Source organism: Peromyscus eremicus, chromosome X (assembly GCF_949786415.1).
Source record: "Peromyscus eremicus chromosome X, PerEre_H2_v1, whole genome shotgun sequence".
Lineage (NCBI taxonomy): Eukaryota > Metazoa > Chordata > Mammalia > Rodentia > Cricetidae > Peromyscus > Peromyscus eremicus.
The window spans coordinates 72,013,753-72,028,682 of record NC_081439.1 but is presented as its reverse complement, the minus strand read 5'-3'; the positions used below and the strand labels follow the sequence as shown (position 1 = coordinate 72,028,682).

The window sequence follows — 14,930 nt, the reverse complement described above, 5'->3', positions numbered from 1 at the left end:
TGCTTGCTTCTTTTTGTTCTAGAGCTTTCAGGTGTGCTGTTAAGTTGCTAGTAAGAAATCTCTCCAATTATTTTATGTGGGCACTTAGTGCTGGCAACTTTGCTCTTACCACAGCTTTTATTGTGTCCCATAAGTTTGGGTATGTCACATCTGCATTTTCATTGAATTCCAGAAGTCTTTAATTTTATTCTTTTTTTCTATTTTTAACCCAGTAGTCAATCAACAGAGAGTTTTTCAGTTTCCATGTGTTCATAGGCTTTCAGTTGTTTCTGTTGTTGAAATCCAACTTTAATCCATGGCAGTCTGATAGGGTTGAGGAGGGTTATCTCAATTTTCTTGTATCTGTTGAGTCTGCTTTGTAACCAAGTATGTGGCTGATTCTGGAGAAAGGGCCTCTATAATCTTCACAAATTTGGTCTTTTCCTTGTGCTTCCGTAATGTCAGAATATTCAGGGCTTGCTATAGTAGGATAGCTGGGCTCTGGTGGGGACATATTGCCCTGGTTGTTGTTGATTATAGTTTTATGTTAGTGTTTAGGTGTCTAGGCTTGGAACAATTATAGGTCTAGGTTCTAATTTCTATGTTTGTATTTGTTGGATGTGTATTTTTTTCGTTGGTTTTTATTTCCATTCTGGTCTTTTGGCCTATGTGGCCTGTTGTTGAGCATGTAGTCGCCACTTGAATTTGGGGCTTTACTTCTGGTGTTGCAGATGGTCTTTTGTTCAACATGTGATCTTTACCAGAGTTGGGGGCTGGGACACAGAGATAAGGAGGGGAGTGGGTGTTAGGAACAGTGTTAAGGAGAGAGGGTTTAATTTAATGAGTAAGTAGAGCAGGTCTGTGGGCAGGAAGGCTACCTGGGGTTTTGGTGGTATGTTTGGTCTCTGATCCAGTAGGCAGTCTCTGCCTGAATTGGAGGCAAAAAGGAGGGAGGAGGTATTGGGGGGCAGGGGAACAGAGAGTGAAGGAGATTAGTAGGCAAGTAGCCTACATGGAGTGCTGTTATCCAGTGTGGCCTCTGATCTAACATGGAGTCTCTGCCTGAGTTAGATGCTGAGAAACAGTAATGAGGAGGGGATGGAGTTTGTGAATAGTTTTGGATGTGGCACCAAGTGAGTGGAGGAGGTCCACAGGTAAGCATACTACCTAGTCTTTTTGGCAGTGTGGTCAGTGAGTATCTGCAGAATGTGGGGTTGGGACATATTGATGAGGGGGCAGGGGCAACTGATGATTGGGTCTTTTGGAAGCTAGAGTGGGTCTAAGGGTGAGTGGCCTATTTGATCTTCTTATAGGTGTGGCCTGTGGTTGACAGAATTGTTCTTGGACCATGATTTTTGATCCTCCCAGGTATAGCAGATAGGAGTGCATTTACTTCAACTGTTGTTCTTCATATGTATCTGGGAAAAATATGTTTTTGACACTTTCAACTTGTCCTTGTGATAGTTTACTTAGTCAGGTGACTCTTCTTAATCCTCATTATGTAAACTGTCTTGTGCTCTTAATAAAGACTGTTGTTGCATGAAACTTTATTCTGCCTCATATTCATGCACTACCCTTCCTTGTTCATAATGCCAGACAGAGCAGTAAACAAGCCATTGTAATACACCAGAGTGCTTTGTTTCCAATTGGTGATGGTACTTCACCTAGAGAAGTACTTGTGTATTCTTTTAGGTTAGTTCTATACAAAACTACTTAGTGTTTGCAAATTAGTCCAAACAGTTTTAAGGCTCTAACTACTTATAAGCACAGAACAATTTATAGTTCTTTATCTTCATGTATATATAACCTTAAACCAAAATGTCACAATCTACATAGACCATTTCTCTTTATATGTGAAATTTCTTTTTCCCTAATTATCTTGATGATTATCCATGCCAAATACAGTTTTGAGCATGTTTGAGTAGTGATCTAAAATTTGATAATTGAACCTTGACTTCCTTTGCTCCAAGAACTTTGTTTGCTCATTCAGTCATGTGTTATCATTTATTTGTGTTCAAAGTTGAAATGTTCCAGCAAGTGTGATTTTCTTTTAATGTCCTTCATTGTACTCTATGCATACTAAAATGTACAATAGAATAAATTTACACACTTGCACATTCTTTTAATTTAAACATAAATGAGAGCTAGTATGCCCTAAGAAAATTTTAAAAATAGGTAAAAGCAAACTTTAATGTTATTTATCTTCCATTTTGGGGAAAAGAGCAATGGGCTCAAAAAACTATCATCACAGATAATTTACCTTAATAATGCAAGAACTATATTGCAAGACATTTTCTAGGAAGAATGATTTTAATACTTTTTATGAACTAAATCATAATCATAGAGACTGGTGCATAATTCCTGTGGGAATTTCTGTTTTCATATCTGGTTATATACCTCTTATGAGGTAATAGAGGAAATGGCAAAGCTGCTGAAAGATGACAGAAAGTTTAGTCTACTCATCAAATTACTTAACTTCTGTCTTTACTGTGTCCCTCATTACTAAGTGGTTATATTCTACCTATACACATCATGTAACACCACACCCAACCCTACTAATTAGGCAGTAGTGATGTTCATAGAATTTGATTTAAATGTTTACACATTCAGACATTGGTGATATTGATAGCATAACAAACAAATTTTATGTGATAATTGGCTTACTGAGGCTATTATCAGTCCCTCTAAACAATTAATTATACTTGATAAAGGAAATGATAATTCTGGAGGTTATTTTAAGGAACTTGAAGGGATATAACTCTTTATGCTTATAAATAGTGAATGACTAAAAAGTATAAAAAATTGTACATTATCTCAAAGGATTGTTGAGAAAGGAGAATTTAAAAAGCTGTGCCCAGAAGAGCAGGGTTTCCTTTAGTATTAGAATATGGAGTATCAATTTTGAAACATAATATTGTTAACTATTTCTTCTGAATTGAAACAGTCTCTTGTAGAGAAGGAAGAGAGTCTTATAAGACTCATAAGGCTCACAAGATGACAAGACACATAAGTCCAGCTCATAAACAAATATTGGGGAAGAGATTTTCATGAGGACTAATGCCTCTAGTGTGGGTAGGTATGCCAAGCACATGTTGGACTGCAAAAGCCAAAGATGGCACTGAGAGGAGTGAGCTGGGTGAGTACCTAACTTGTTTACCAAAAATTATGATTGGCTCTTGGGATCAGGAGATTAGAAGTAGGTGCATGGCCTCATAGTGATCATCATGCAGAGCTATACCCAAAGAGGCTCGTGGAAATGTGACCTTTGTTGTGATTGGTAGAAGGAAAGCTGGCTTGTGGTTTGATGCTTAATAAAGGGTGTGCTGATGCTTAAAAAATGAGTTCCTGCTTGATATGGCTCCCCACTGTGTCTGATTGTCTCTGGGTACTGGGAGGCTGGACGATCGGCCAGTGGCACACTGTCCCTCTTCAGTCAAGGTCTGCTGTGGGTGGTGGGCCTAATTCTTCGGTGGCATCAGGGGAACCCCACATCTAGGTTGAGCAAGTAGGTCCATGGAAATACTATTCCTGGGCCCTTTTCTATGCTGACTTATTTATCAATCAATCGGAGCACCACATTCAACATGCAGAGCAATATCCACAGCACTTCCCCTGTTCTTTTTTTCAAAAGGGAAGTTTTTAACTTTAACATAGTAAAATTAGATATAACAAAACAATTATCAAGCAAGAATTGCAGTTATAATATCTAGTCTATTTATAATATCTAGTCTATATGTACTTTGCAAAATTAAAGATATCCTATCTATCCTATATTTGTGAATCTAGGGTTTCATATCTAACTTACCTTTTATCATAACTAAGGAAATTATAACTATCTAGTCTTCAACTACATCACAGACCCCAGAAGGATATAATATTACCTGAGAAATGGGAGAAGGACTCAAGCAACTTTCAGAGTCTTGTGAGAGTAGACAGAGACAGCTGGCAGCCTGGACAGTCTTCCAAAGTTCCTCTGTAAAGTTGGGGCACCTGTCTTCAGCCCACAGACCTAGAGTCTCTCAGTCACTTCTCTATGTGTCCTGTAGAATGTCTGGCAGTTTCATCTGCGAAGCAGGAACCTGAAGGACCATTTTGCCAAGCAAAGTTCAGTAGTTATCTTCCTATGGGTTCTGTACGTCCAGTCGATACATTCCTTTAAGCAATTCAGACAAGAACAGTTTCTTGCCCAAATGGCTATTTTTGCCAAGAAGAAGATAAACTCCATATGGAGTGTCTTCGACACCCATCCTCCTCTCTGAAGTAAATTGGTGTTGCCAGGAGCAGACATGTGTCACTGTCCAGAAAGTCTAAATTTTTAAAACATTTACATGCCATATTCTGTAGGTCTTTGAAGTGTTTGAAGATGACCTATCTATCTGAAATATATCTATGTATACCTGGAAAAATTAACTAACATGGCTACAAGTTTGACTATTATAGAAGACTAGTTATTAATCTCTATTTCTTAATTATCCATTACAATTTAAATGAGTTACATAAACATAACACCTCCAATGAGAGTAGAAGTATATATATATATATATATATATATATATAGTATAACAAAATCAACTCTAAACTTGTATCAATAAACTAAAATCTATACCAATGTAAAACATTTCTAAACAAGTTGTTACTATTTATCCTATCATATCTACATCCCTTTTTTCTTTAGAAAGAGATTGCATTTATAAACAACCTGTTTTAAATAAAAATATTGTTTTTTTTTCTGTCCCACACTAGAGGGCTCTTCTGATATAGGACACAAGAATCTCTCAACCTTTTGCTTTAAGAATATGCTTGGGTTTAGAGAAGGAGTGAGCCAATTCCATCTCCAAAGCCAGATTGGTATATTTGCCAATTTGGGTATAGCTTCTCTTACTACTTCCTGCTGGAGGGGGGCACTGTATCTTATGGGGCCACAAAGAAAATTTTAGGATTATGGAGTAGTCCGTGAGGGTGTATCATCTGAGCCAGTTGCCTTGAAACCATTCTGGATGTTGGATCATTTGGGCCATGGTGTCATTGGAGACCTTTCAGGGGGTCTTAGCTGGTCAAACATGATGTATCTTAATCTGGAACAAATTCATAGCTTCTGGCTTTCTGTGGAAACAAAAGCAGAGCCTCCTTTCCAAAGCAACATATCCTTACATCCAAATTTTGAAGTCAAGGTATCTTTAAAACATACATATGGGCTTATTTCAATAGTTTTCACAATCAAATTTTTTTCTGCAGTTAAAAATCCCAAAGACAGCACAATCCAGGTTTTATGTGTAATATCTATCCTTATGTGGCTTATTTTTTATACTCCATTACTGTCTCTTTAAAGATGTTGTTTTTAAAAACTATCTATTTCTTTATATAACTGTATATATCACCTTTTTTGTCTCTTTCAAGCCTATGTATATTTTACACACATTATAAACTATTCCATCTGAATCTGTCTTATTGTGAACCTATTGCTTTAAACTGCAGCATTCTAAGACTGAAACAACACTGTGGCTGCTGGCTCCACCCACCTCATCTTCCCAACATTGCAGTGGTACAGTTTACTGCCAGCTCTGGGAGCCATCAACTCTCAGAAACAGTGAGTCTATCCTTCTATCAAAGCAGCGTGTAGCCCAGAAAACTCTGTTGTTGTTTTTTTGTTGTTGTTGTTGTTGTTTTTGTTTTTTAACTAGCAAAAACTTTATCCAACATACAGCACAGTTCACAGCTTGGAGACACCTCTGTGTAACATAGCATTGGTCAAGCCCACATGCACGCCATGAACCCACCATAGAGTAGCTCAAATCTGTAGCCTGCCACTAACTTGAGAGAGACAACTAGGAAGCTGTTTTTACCTCCATTTTATAATCTTTTTTCTCAGGTTAGGTGGAAACTCTTGCCAACCCATTGGGTGATATTTGTAGCTGGAGTTTTCTCCAGTCCTGCCTGGCCAATGGTCAGGACAAATCTCTCTCACCAGCCAATCCCGCAGCCACTTAGACCCAACCGAGTAAACACACAGAGACTTATATTGCTTATAAACTGTATGGCCATGGCAGGCTTCTTGTTATCTAGTTCTTATATTTTAAATTAACCCATATCTCTTAGTCTATAAGTTGCCACGTGGCTTGTGATTTACTGGTACCTTACATCTCGATTTTCATGGCTGCGGCTAGCAGCGTCTTCTGCCTCACCTTCCACTTCCCAGAATTCTCCTCTCTCCTTTTCCTGCCTATATTTACTACCTGGCTACTGGCCAATCAGTGTTTTATTTATTAACTAATCAGAGCAACACATTTTACATACAGAACATCCCACAGCAGGTCTCTTTCAAGTGAACTTGGGGATTGGCAGATGGGTAGGGTTGGGGGTTGGAGGAATGTCTCATATTTATTGTCCATTCTATACAGAGTCTAATTCTAGCCAAGCCAGCTAACACTTTGATCCACTTCCTCCAGGAGCCTTCAGGGCCACCGCCCTGGCTTGATTTCTCAGGGACTTCGAGCACTTCCCTCTCAAGCCCCTTTCTTCCCATTGGGGGTTTCAGAAAGCTTATCATTTCTAAAGCTAGAAAAGGAAGTGAGATGGACAGGGACAAGCTCCCTGCTCATTCTCCTCCTGTCACTGGACAATAAATATAGGCTTGATTGTTCTCAAAGAAGGGAAAGGAGCTGTACCTAGAGAGAGGGAGGAGGGCAGGAAGAAATGCTGGCAGACAGGGAGAAGTGTGAATAGGGGAAGGTCAGCCAGAGGAACAGAGCACTAGAGCAAGGAAATAATTCCACATGGAGGAGTCTTCATTCTCCATATCTGTCTGGGTCAAAAGGAATAAGCCAAACCCCACAGTTTCTCAGGTGATGCAGGACTTGGGGATCTGGACCTCCTTCTAGTCCTAGAACAGTCCCTTAAGCATCCTGTCACCTTGGGCTTTGGGGAGTCTGTTTTCTTTTCATAACTATTAGCACAGACTTTGGGTTCATGCACCCTTAGCACCCTTAGCACCTGCATGACATTGGGCAACATTGGCATCTGTAAACCTGGAACTTCATTTATAAAATGAGCAATAACACATCAGAGTTGTGTTGTTTGGTTTTCCATTTCCAAGGACACAATACTGCTAACTGGATTGAGTTATAAAGAAAGGGGGTTTGTTTTGGCTCATAGCCCAGGAGCTTTAAAATCATGTGGAGAGCACTGGTTTGCCCCAGTGGAGGTCTTCTTGATGGAGAGATAGCATACAGCATCACATGGCAAGATGCAGGGAATGCATGTATGAACATGTCTGTCTTCTGGTCTCCTCCGGCTAGCTCAGCTAGTAGAGCATGAGACATTTAACCTCAGGGTTGTGGGTTCAAGCTCTATGTTGGGCACCATTTTTAGCTGAAGTTTTCTCCAGTCCTGCCCAGTCCCACAGACCCCACAACTTCTTATAAAATAATCACTCAGAAGCTCATAGTAATTAAACTGCTCACCCATTAGCTCAGGCCTACCATTGTCTAGCTCTTACCCTTAAACTCAGCCAATTTCTGTTAATCTATATGTCGCCACGTGTTCTGTGGCTTTATCTGTTGCCTTTACATGTTGCTCCCTGGATGGATGGCTAGCATCTCCTCTCAGCCTTCTACTTCCCAGAATTCTCTTCTCTGTTTGTCCTATACTTCCTGCCTGGCTACTAGCCAATCAGTGTTTTATTTAACAATCAATCAGAGCAACACATTCAATATGCAGAGCGCTATCCACAGCACTTTAGCCACCAAGAAAGAAGCACAGTGCTTAGTGGGCCCATTTAGATTTTGTAGGAGCACATTTCTTACTTGGGCATTTTACTTCCATCCATATGTCAAGTGATTTGGAAATCTGCTAGCTTTGAGTGGGGCCTGGAAGTGTATTGGGCTCTCTAACACATCCAAGTAGCTGTGTAGGCTGCTCTACCACTTGAACCATATGATCCAGAAGACCTGATGGTAGTTGAGGTATCAGTAGCAGATATAGATATTGATTGGAGCCTTTAGCGGGGCCTAAAGGTGGCTCACAGTGGATATTATTAGGATTTTAAAACAAAGTTCTGGCTTCATCTACAGATAGATATTTTACCTTTGAAAGGCTGATCCTGGACTGCTATTTGGGCCTAAGCAGAAATTGGACAGTTGCAGCACACCTTCATTGTATTTACATAAGCTCCTGTCTCCAGGCTTCTGCCTTGTTTGAGTTTCTGTACTGACTTCTTTCAATGACAGTGATAGAGAATTGTAATCCAAATAAACCCTTTCCTCTCCAACTTGCTTTATGTTCATGGTGTTTCATAATAGAAATAGAAAACCTAAATAAGTTATACCCATTTCTGGACCAACCTTGAAATACACTGGGAAGGGAAATCTTGACAGTGTACAGAATATCAGGAAGTGTATATGATCAGACATCTTGATTAGAAAGAAAAAATGATACATGTGATTGTTTGCTGATTCATAGTATACAACCAATGATTTGACTGGATGGTCAAGGATTTCAAACTAGCATTATTGGAAAATTGGTGACAAATACTTTTGAGGAAGAATTTTGTGGGTCAATCTCTACAAGTAGGAAAAGATGTGAAGATATGTTTGTCCTATGTAAACATTAATCAAACGATGGATTCAGCAGAGGAGGAGATAAGCAATAAAGTGAGTAATATAACCCCCTTTTTGCACAGTAAGCCTCTTTTTATTCTGACACTTCAGTCATTGCTCAATGGTCTTAGGAAAAAATGTCTATAATGGGTGGATTTATGCATGGGTTTTTCCACATGAATTTTACTTGTCAAGGATGTCCTGACTACAGTTGTTGCTAAGTGCCAGATATACCAGCAGCAAAGACAAAAAGTGAGCCCCTGGGGTAACAAGCTAGAGATCTGGTGGAGATTGACTACATGAGAACATTTCCTACACAGAAAGGGCAACACTTTGTCCTTAATGGAATACATATTTAGTCTGGTTATGGACTTTCTTTTTCTCAACATAATACTTCAGCCCAAACTAATATATGTGGACTTACCAAATACCTTACCAACTGTCTTACTTATGATTTTTTTTTAATTTTTAGAGCTTTATTGGGAGAGAGAGAGAGAGGGAGGGAGAGAGAGAGGGAGGGAGGGAGAGAAGGAGAGAGAGAGGGAGAGGGGGAAAAAGAGAGAGAGAGAGGGAGAGAGAGGGAGAGAGGGAGGGAGGGAGAGAGGGAGGGAGGGAGAGAGGGAGAGAGAGAGAGGGAGAGGGTGAAAAAGAGAGAGAGAGAGGGAGAGAGAGGGAGAGAGGGAGGGAGGGAGAGAGGGAGGGAGGGAGAGAGGGAGAGAGAGAGAGGGAGAGTGGGAAAGAGAGAGAGAGGGAGAGAGAGAGAGAGAGAGAGAGAGAGAGAGAGAGAGAAGAAAGAGAAAAGGCCTTAGTTATGATTTTATTGCTATGAAGAGATACCATGACTGTGGCATCTCTTATACGGAAAGCATTTAATTGGGGCTGGCTTTATAGGTTCAGTGGTTTAGTTAGTTATTGTTTTTTTTGTTTTTGTTTTTGTTTTTTGTTTTTTGTTTTTTGTTTTTTTTGGTTTTTCGAGACAGGGTTTCTCTGTGTAGCTTTGAGCCTTTCCTAGAACTCACTTGGTAGCCCAGGCTGGCCTCGAACTCACAGAGATCCACCTGGCTCTGCCTTCCGAGTGCTGGGATTAAAGGCGTGCGCCACCACCGCCCGGCAGTTATTGTTTTTTGCAGAAAGCATAAATTGCACACAAGCAGACTAGTGCTAGAGAAGGAGCTAAAAGTACCATATCTAGATTAGCAGACAGCTGGAAGAGAATGAGACAATGGGTCTGGCTTCAACATCTGAAACCTCAAAGCCCTCCTTCCCCAGTGACATACTTCCTCCAACAACACTAAACCTATTATAATAATACCATACCTCCTAATAGTGTCACTCCCTGGTGATCAAGAATTTAAACATGTGAGTCTATGGGGACCATTCTTACTCAAACCACCACACCCACCATCATGATATTCAACAGAATATTACTTCAGAAAGAAGTATGACAGTGGACCCATGATCTTGGAATCCATTGCTCTTACCATGTTCCTTACCATACAGATGCAGCTGGCTTCAAGTGATAGAATGATGAAATGGCCATTTGAAGGCACAGTTACAGCAACAATTATGTGACAATATCCTGAAAAGCTAAGGCAGAGTTCTCTAGAAGGCAATATAAACTTTGAAACAGCATCTAATATGTGGTATTATTTCTCTTATAGTCAAGATTTACAAAGACAGGAAACAAAAAGTGGAAATGTGAATGGTTCCATGTAGCTGAAGTTTTCTCTGGTCCTGCTAAGCCCCAAAGACACTGCAGCCACTTATAAAATAATCACTCATAAGCTTATATTAAGCTTATATTAATTAAAACTACTTGGCCATTAGCTCAGGCCTACTGACTAGCTCTTACACTTAAACTCAGCCCATTTTTGTTAATTTATACGTCACCACATATTCTGTGGCTTTACCTGTGTGCCATTGCATACTGCTCTCTGGATACGGGCTGACATCTCCTGACTCAGCCTTCCATTTCCCAGAATTCTCCTTGTCTGTTTATTCTGCCTATACTTCCTGCCTGGCTACTGGCCAATCAACATTTTATTTATCAACAAATCAGAGCAACACATTCACAGAATACAGAATATCCCACAACAGTTCCGTTCACTACTACTCCTACTTAACCACTGAGAAATCTTTACTTCATGTTCCCAAAACCTTAAGCTCTGCCAGCCTAGAAGATTTGGATACAGAGGGAGGAATGTTCCTGTCAGGAGACACAACAAACATTCTAGTGAAGAAGCTCTGACTTCCCCCTGCTCACTTTGGGCTTCTGATAGCTTTAAGCCAACAGACTAAGAAATGAATAACAGTCTTAGGAGTGGTGACTGATCCATATTACCAAGGGGAAATTGGATTGCTTTTCCACAAACGGAGGTAAGAAAGAGTATGTCTTGCAATACAGGAGATTCTTTATGACAGTGGTTCACACATTTCTAAGGCTTTAACACTTTAATACAGTTCCTCATGCTGTGGTGACCTCCAACCATAAAATTATTTCATTGCTATTAAATAACAGTAACATTGTAACTTTTATTAATTGTAATGTAAATATTTGATATGGAGGATACTTAATATATGGCCAGCAAAGGGGTTGTGACCCACAGATTGACAATAGTGCTTTAGGTCATCTCATAGTGCTACCATGCCCTATGACTAAAGTCAGTGGAAAACTATATTACAATATAAGGTTACAAAGGTCTCAGACCATTCATGAATGAAGGATTTGGTCACTCCTTCAGAAAAAAAAATCTACCAAGGCCCCATTTTAAATACTGAAAATTAAGGTGTACCTATGTTAATATTAACCCCAAATCCCTTCAAAACAATATAAATTAATGCTCAAATGTTGTTATGTATTATCATCTCCATAGATGAAATAGAATAAAGCTAGATAATTTTATGTGAGTTGGAATAAGTCAAAGAATTTCATGGCAAACCTTTTCTTTCTGCTTGAATAAATTTACATATTAAATCTTTAAGACTATTATTTCTCTAATAATTTCTGTTACCATCTATTATTGGTCATAATCAATAATAGCCATGTATTAATACTGAACAATTTGAGTGAATTCACTTATAATTAAGATTTTAACAAAAAATACCTCTAGCAATAATTTTATCACATTATTTATAATCACAATATGGGTTTGCAAGATATACTATATTTGTGACATGAAGAGTAAGAAATATAGGCCAGAACCCATAGAATACTGCTATATAGCTTTTCATTATTTTATAATTGGGATAAAATAATTAAAAGTTTACAAACAGTTTGATGATCTCCAAATACATTCTGAGAGCTAAAATAGAGTGATAAATATTCATGAATACTGATTTCTTGACAACTATGAATAACCAATATACATTCATAATATGTAAATAGAGACATACATAGGTCTTAGTTATGGTTTCTATTGCTGTGAAGAAACATCATGACCATGGAACCTCTTATAAGGAAAACATTTAACTTGGGTGGCTCACTTAAAGTTTCATATGATTAGTCCCATATCATCATTGTGGGGAGCATGGTGGCATGCAGGCATACATGGTGCTGGCTACGTCTTGATCAGAAGGCAACAGGAAATGGAATAAGTGTCACATTAAGGGAAGATAAGCAAAAGAGACCTCAAAGCCTGTCCCCCACAGTGAAACTCTTCCTCCAACAAGGCCATACCTACTCCAACAAAGCCACAACTCCTAATAGTAACACTATGTTTGGGGGCCATTTTGTTTCAAATCATCAAAAAATATACAAGTAGAGCAGGGGAAGATGGTGGCGGCTGTTCCCCAGCGTGCATGGACCGTGGAGCAGCTGCCCAAGAAGGACATTATCAAGTTTCTGCAGGATCACGGTTCAGATTCGTTTCTTGCAGAACATAAACTATTGGGAAACATTAAAAATGTAGCTAAGACTGCTAATAAGGATCATTTGGTTACAGCCTATAACCATCTTTTTGAAACTAAGCATTTCAAGGGTACTGAAACTGTAAGTAAAGTGTCTGAGCAAGTGAAAAATGTGAAGCTTAATGACGATAAACCCAAAGAAACCAAGTCTGAAGAGACTCTTGATGAGGGTCCACCGAAATATACAAAATCTGTTCTAAAAAAGGGAGATAAAACCAACTTTCCTAAAAAGGGAGACATTGTTCACTGCTGGTATACAGGGACACTCCCAGATGGAACTGTTTTGACACTAATATTCAAACAAGTTCAAAGAAGAAGAAAAATGCCAAGCCTTTAAGCTTCAAGGTTGGAGTAGGCAAGGTTATCAGAGGATGGGATGAAGCGCTCCTGACTATGAGTAAAGGAGAAAAGGCTCGACTGGAGATTGAACCAGAATGGGCCTATGGAAAGAAAGGACAGCCTGATGCCAAAATTCCGCCAAATGCCAAACTCATTTTTGAAGTAGAATTAGTAGATATTGACTGAAACCAGTGCTTCAGATCAGAAGACATCAACAATAAAAACTTGGCATTGAAACTTAATGTGACTAAACAAGAGCTTGTTACTATTTTAAGGGAAGAGTCAACTGGAAAATTCAAGGAGTTAAAGCTTGTTTACTTGATCTCAATTTTTGAGAAATGTAATCCCCTGGAAGTCCCTTTAAGTCTCAGATATTTTACTATAGCTGTGTAAAGTATTAAAGAGAACTGCTTTTCCTTTTACCTCATATTATAAACTAAAAGGCTCAATAAAAATGTCATGGATTACATGATCATCTCACTAGATGCTGAAAAGGCATTTGACAAAATCCAACACCCCTTCATGATAAAGGTCTTGGAGCGATCAGGAATACAGGGAACATACCTAAACATAATAAAGGCAATTTACAGCAAGCCAACAGCCAACATCAAATTAAATGGAGAGAAACTCAAAGCAATTCCACTAAAATCAGGAACGAGGCAAGGCTGTCTGCGCTCCCCATACTTATTCAATATAGTACTTGAAGTTCTAGCCAGAGCAATAAGACAACATAAGGAGATTAATGGGATACAAATTGGAAAGGAAGAAGTCAAGCTTTCCCTATTTGCAGATGACATGATAGTATACTTGAGCAACCCCAAAGATTCCACCAAGGAACTGATACAACTTATAAACACCTTCAGCAACATAGCAGGATACAAGATCAACTCAAAAAAATCAGTAGCCCTCCTATATACAATGGACAAAAAAGCAGAGAAGGAAATCCGAGATACATCACCCTTTACTATAGCCACAAATGACATAAAATACCTTGGGGTAACACTAACCAAGCAAGTGAAGGACCTATATGACAATAACTTTAAGTCCCTGAAAAAAGAAATTGAAGAAGATGTCAGAAAATGGAAAGATCTCCCATGCTCATGGATAGGCAGAACTAACATAGTAAAAATGGCAATCTTACCAAAAGCAATCTACAGATTCAATGCAATCCCCATCAAAATACCAACACAATTCTTCACAGACCTGGAAAGAATAATACTCAACTTCATATGAAAAAAAAAAAAAACCCAGGATAGCCAAAAGAATCCTGTACAATAACACAACCTCTGGAGGCATCACGATCCCTGACTTCAAGCTGTACTATAGAGCTACAGTAATAAAAAAAGCTTGGTACTGGCATAAAAACCGACATGTGGACCAATGGAATCGAATTGAAGACCCTGACATTAATCCGCACACCTATGAACAAATAATTTTTGACAAAGAAGCCAAAAGTGCACAATGGAAAAAAGAAAGCATCTTCAACAAATGGTGCTGGCAAAACTGGATATCAACATGTAGAAGGCTGCAAATAGATCCATATCTATCACCGTGCACAAAACTTAAGTCCAAGTGGATCAAGGACCTCAACATAAATCCAGCTACTCTGAACCTGCTAGAAGAGAAAGTAGGAAGTAGTCTTGAACGCATTGGCATAGGAGACCACTTTCTAAATAGAACACCAGTAGCACAGACACTGAGAGAAACAATCAATCAATGGGACCTCTTGAAACTGAGAAGCTTTTGTAGGGCAAAGGATACGGTCAACAAAGCAAAGTGACAGCCTACAGAATGGGGAAAGATCTTCACCAATCCCACATCTGACAGAGGACTGATATCCAGAATATATAAGGAACTCAAGAAATTAGACATCAAAATGCCCAACAGTCCAATTAAGAAATGGGCTATAGAACTAAACAGAGAATTCTCAACAGAGGAAACTCAAATGGCTGAAAGACATTTAAGGAATTGCTCAACATCCCTAATCATCAGGGAAATGCAAATCAAAACAACTCTGAGATACCACCTTATGCCTGTCAGAATGGCTAAGATAAAAAACACTGAAGACACCTTATGCTGGAGAGGATGTGGAGCTAGGGGAACTCTCCTCCA

At 39.0% G+C, this 14,930-nt stretch overlaps 1 protein-coding gene across 1 annotated transcript; it reads left to right on the top strand.

The window, feature by feature from the left end:
- The first annotated feature begins 12,345 nt into the window (after positions 1-12,345).
- LOC131899217 (peptidyl-prolyl cis-trans isomerase FKBP3-like) lies at positions 12,346-13,273 on the top strand. Its single transcript, XM_059250632.1, is given in 2 exon segments — positions 12,346-12,757; positions 12,760-13,273. Coding segments are annotated over 2 exon segments (657 nt in total). The 3' UTR covers positions 13,005-13,273.
- Positions 13,274-14,930: the final 1,657 nt, after the last annotated feature.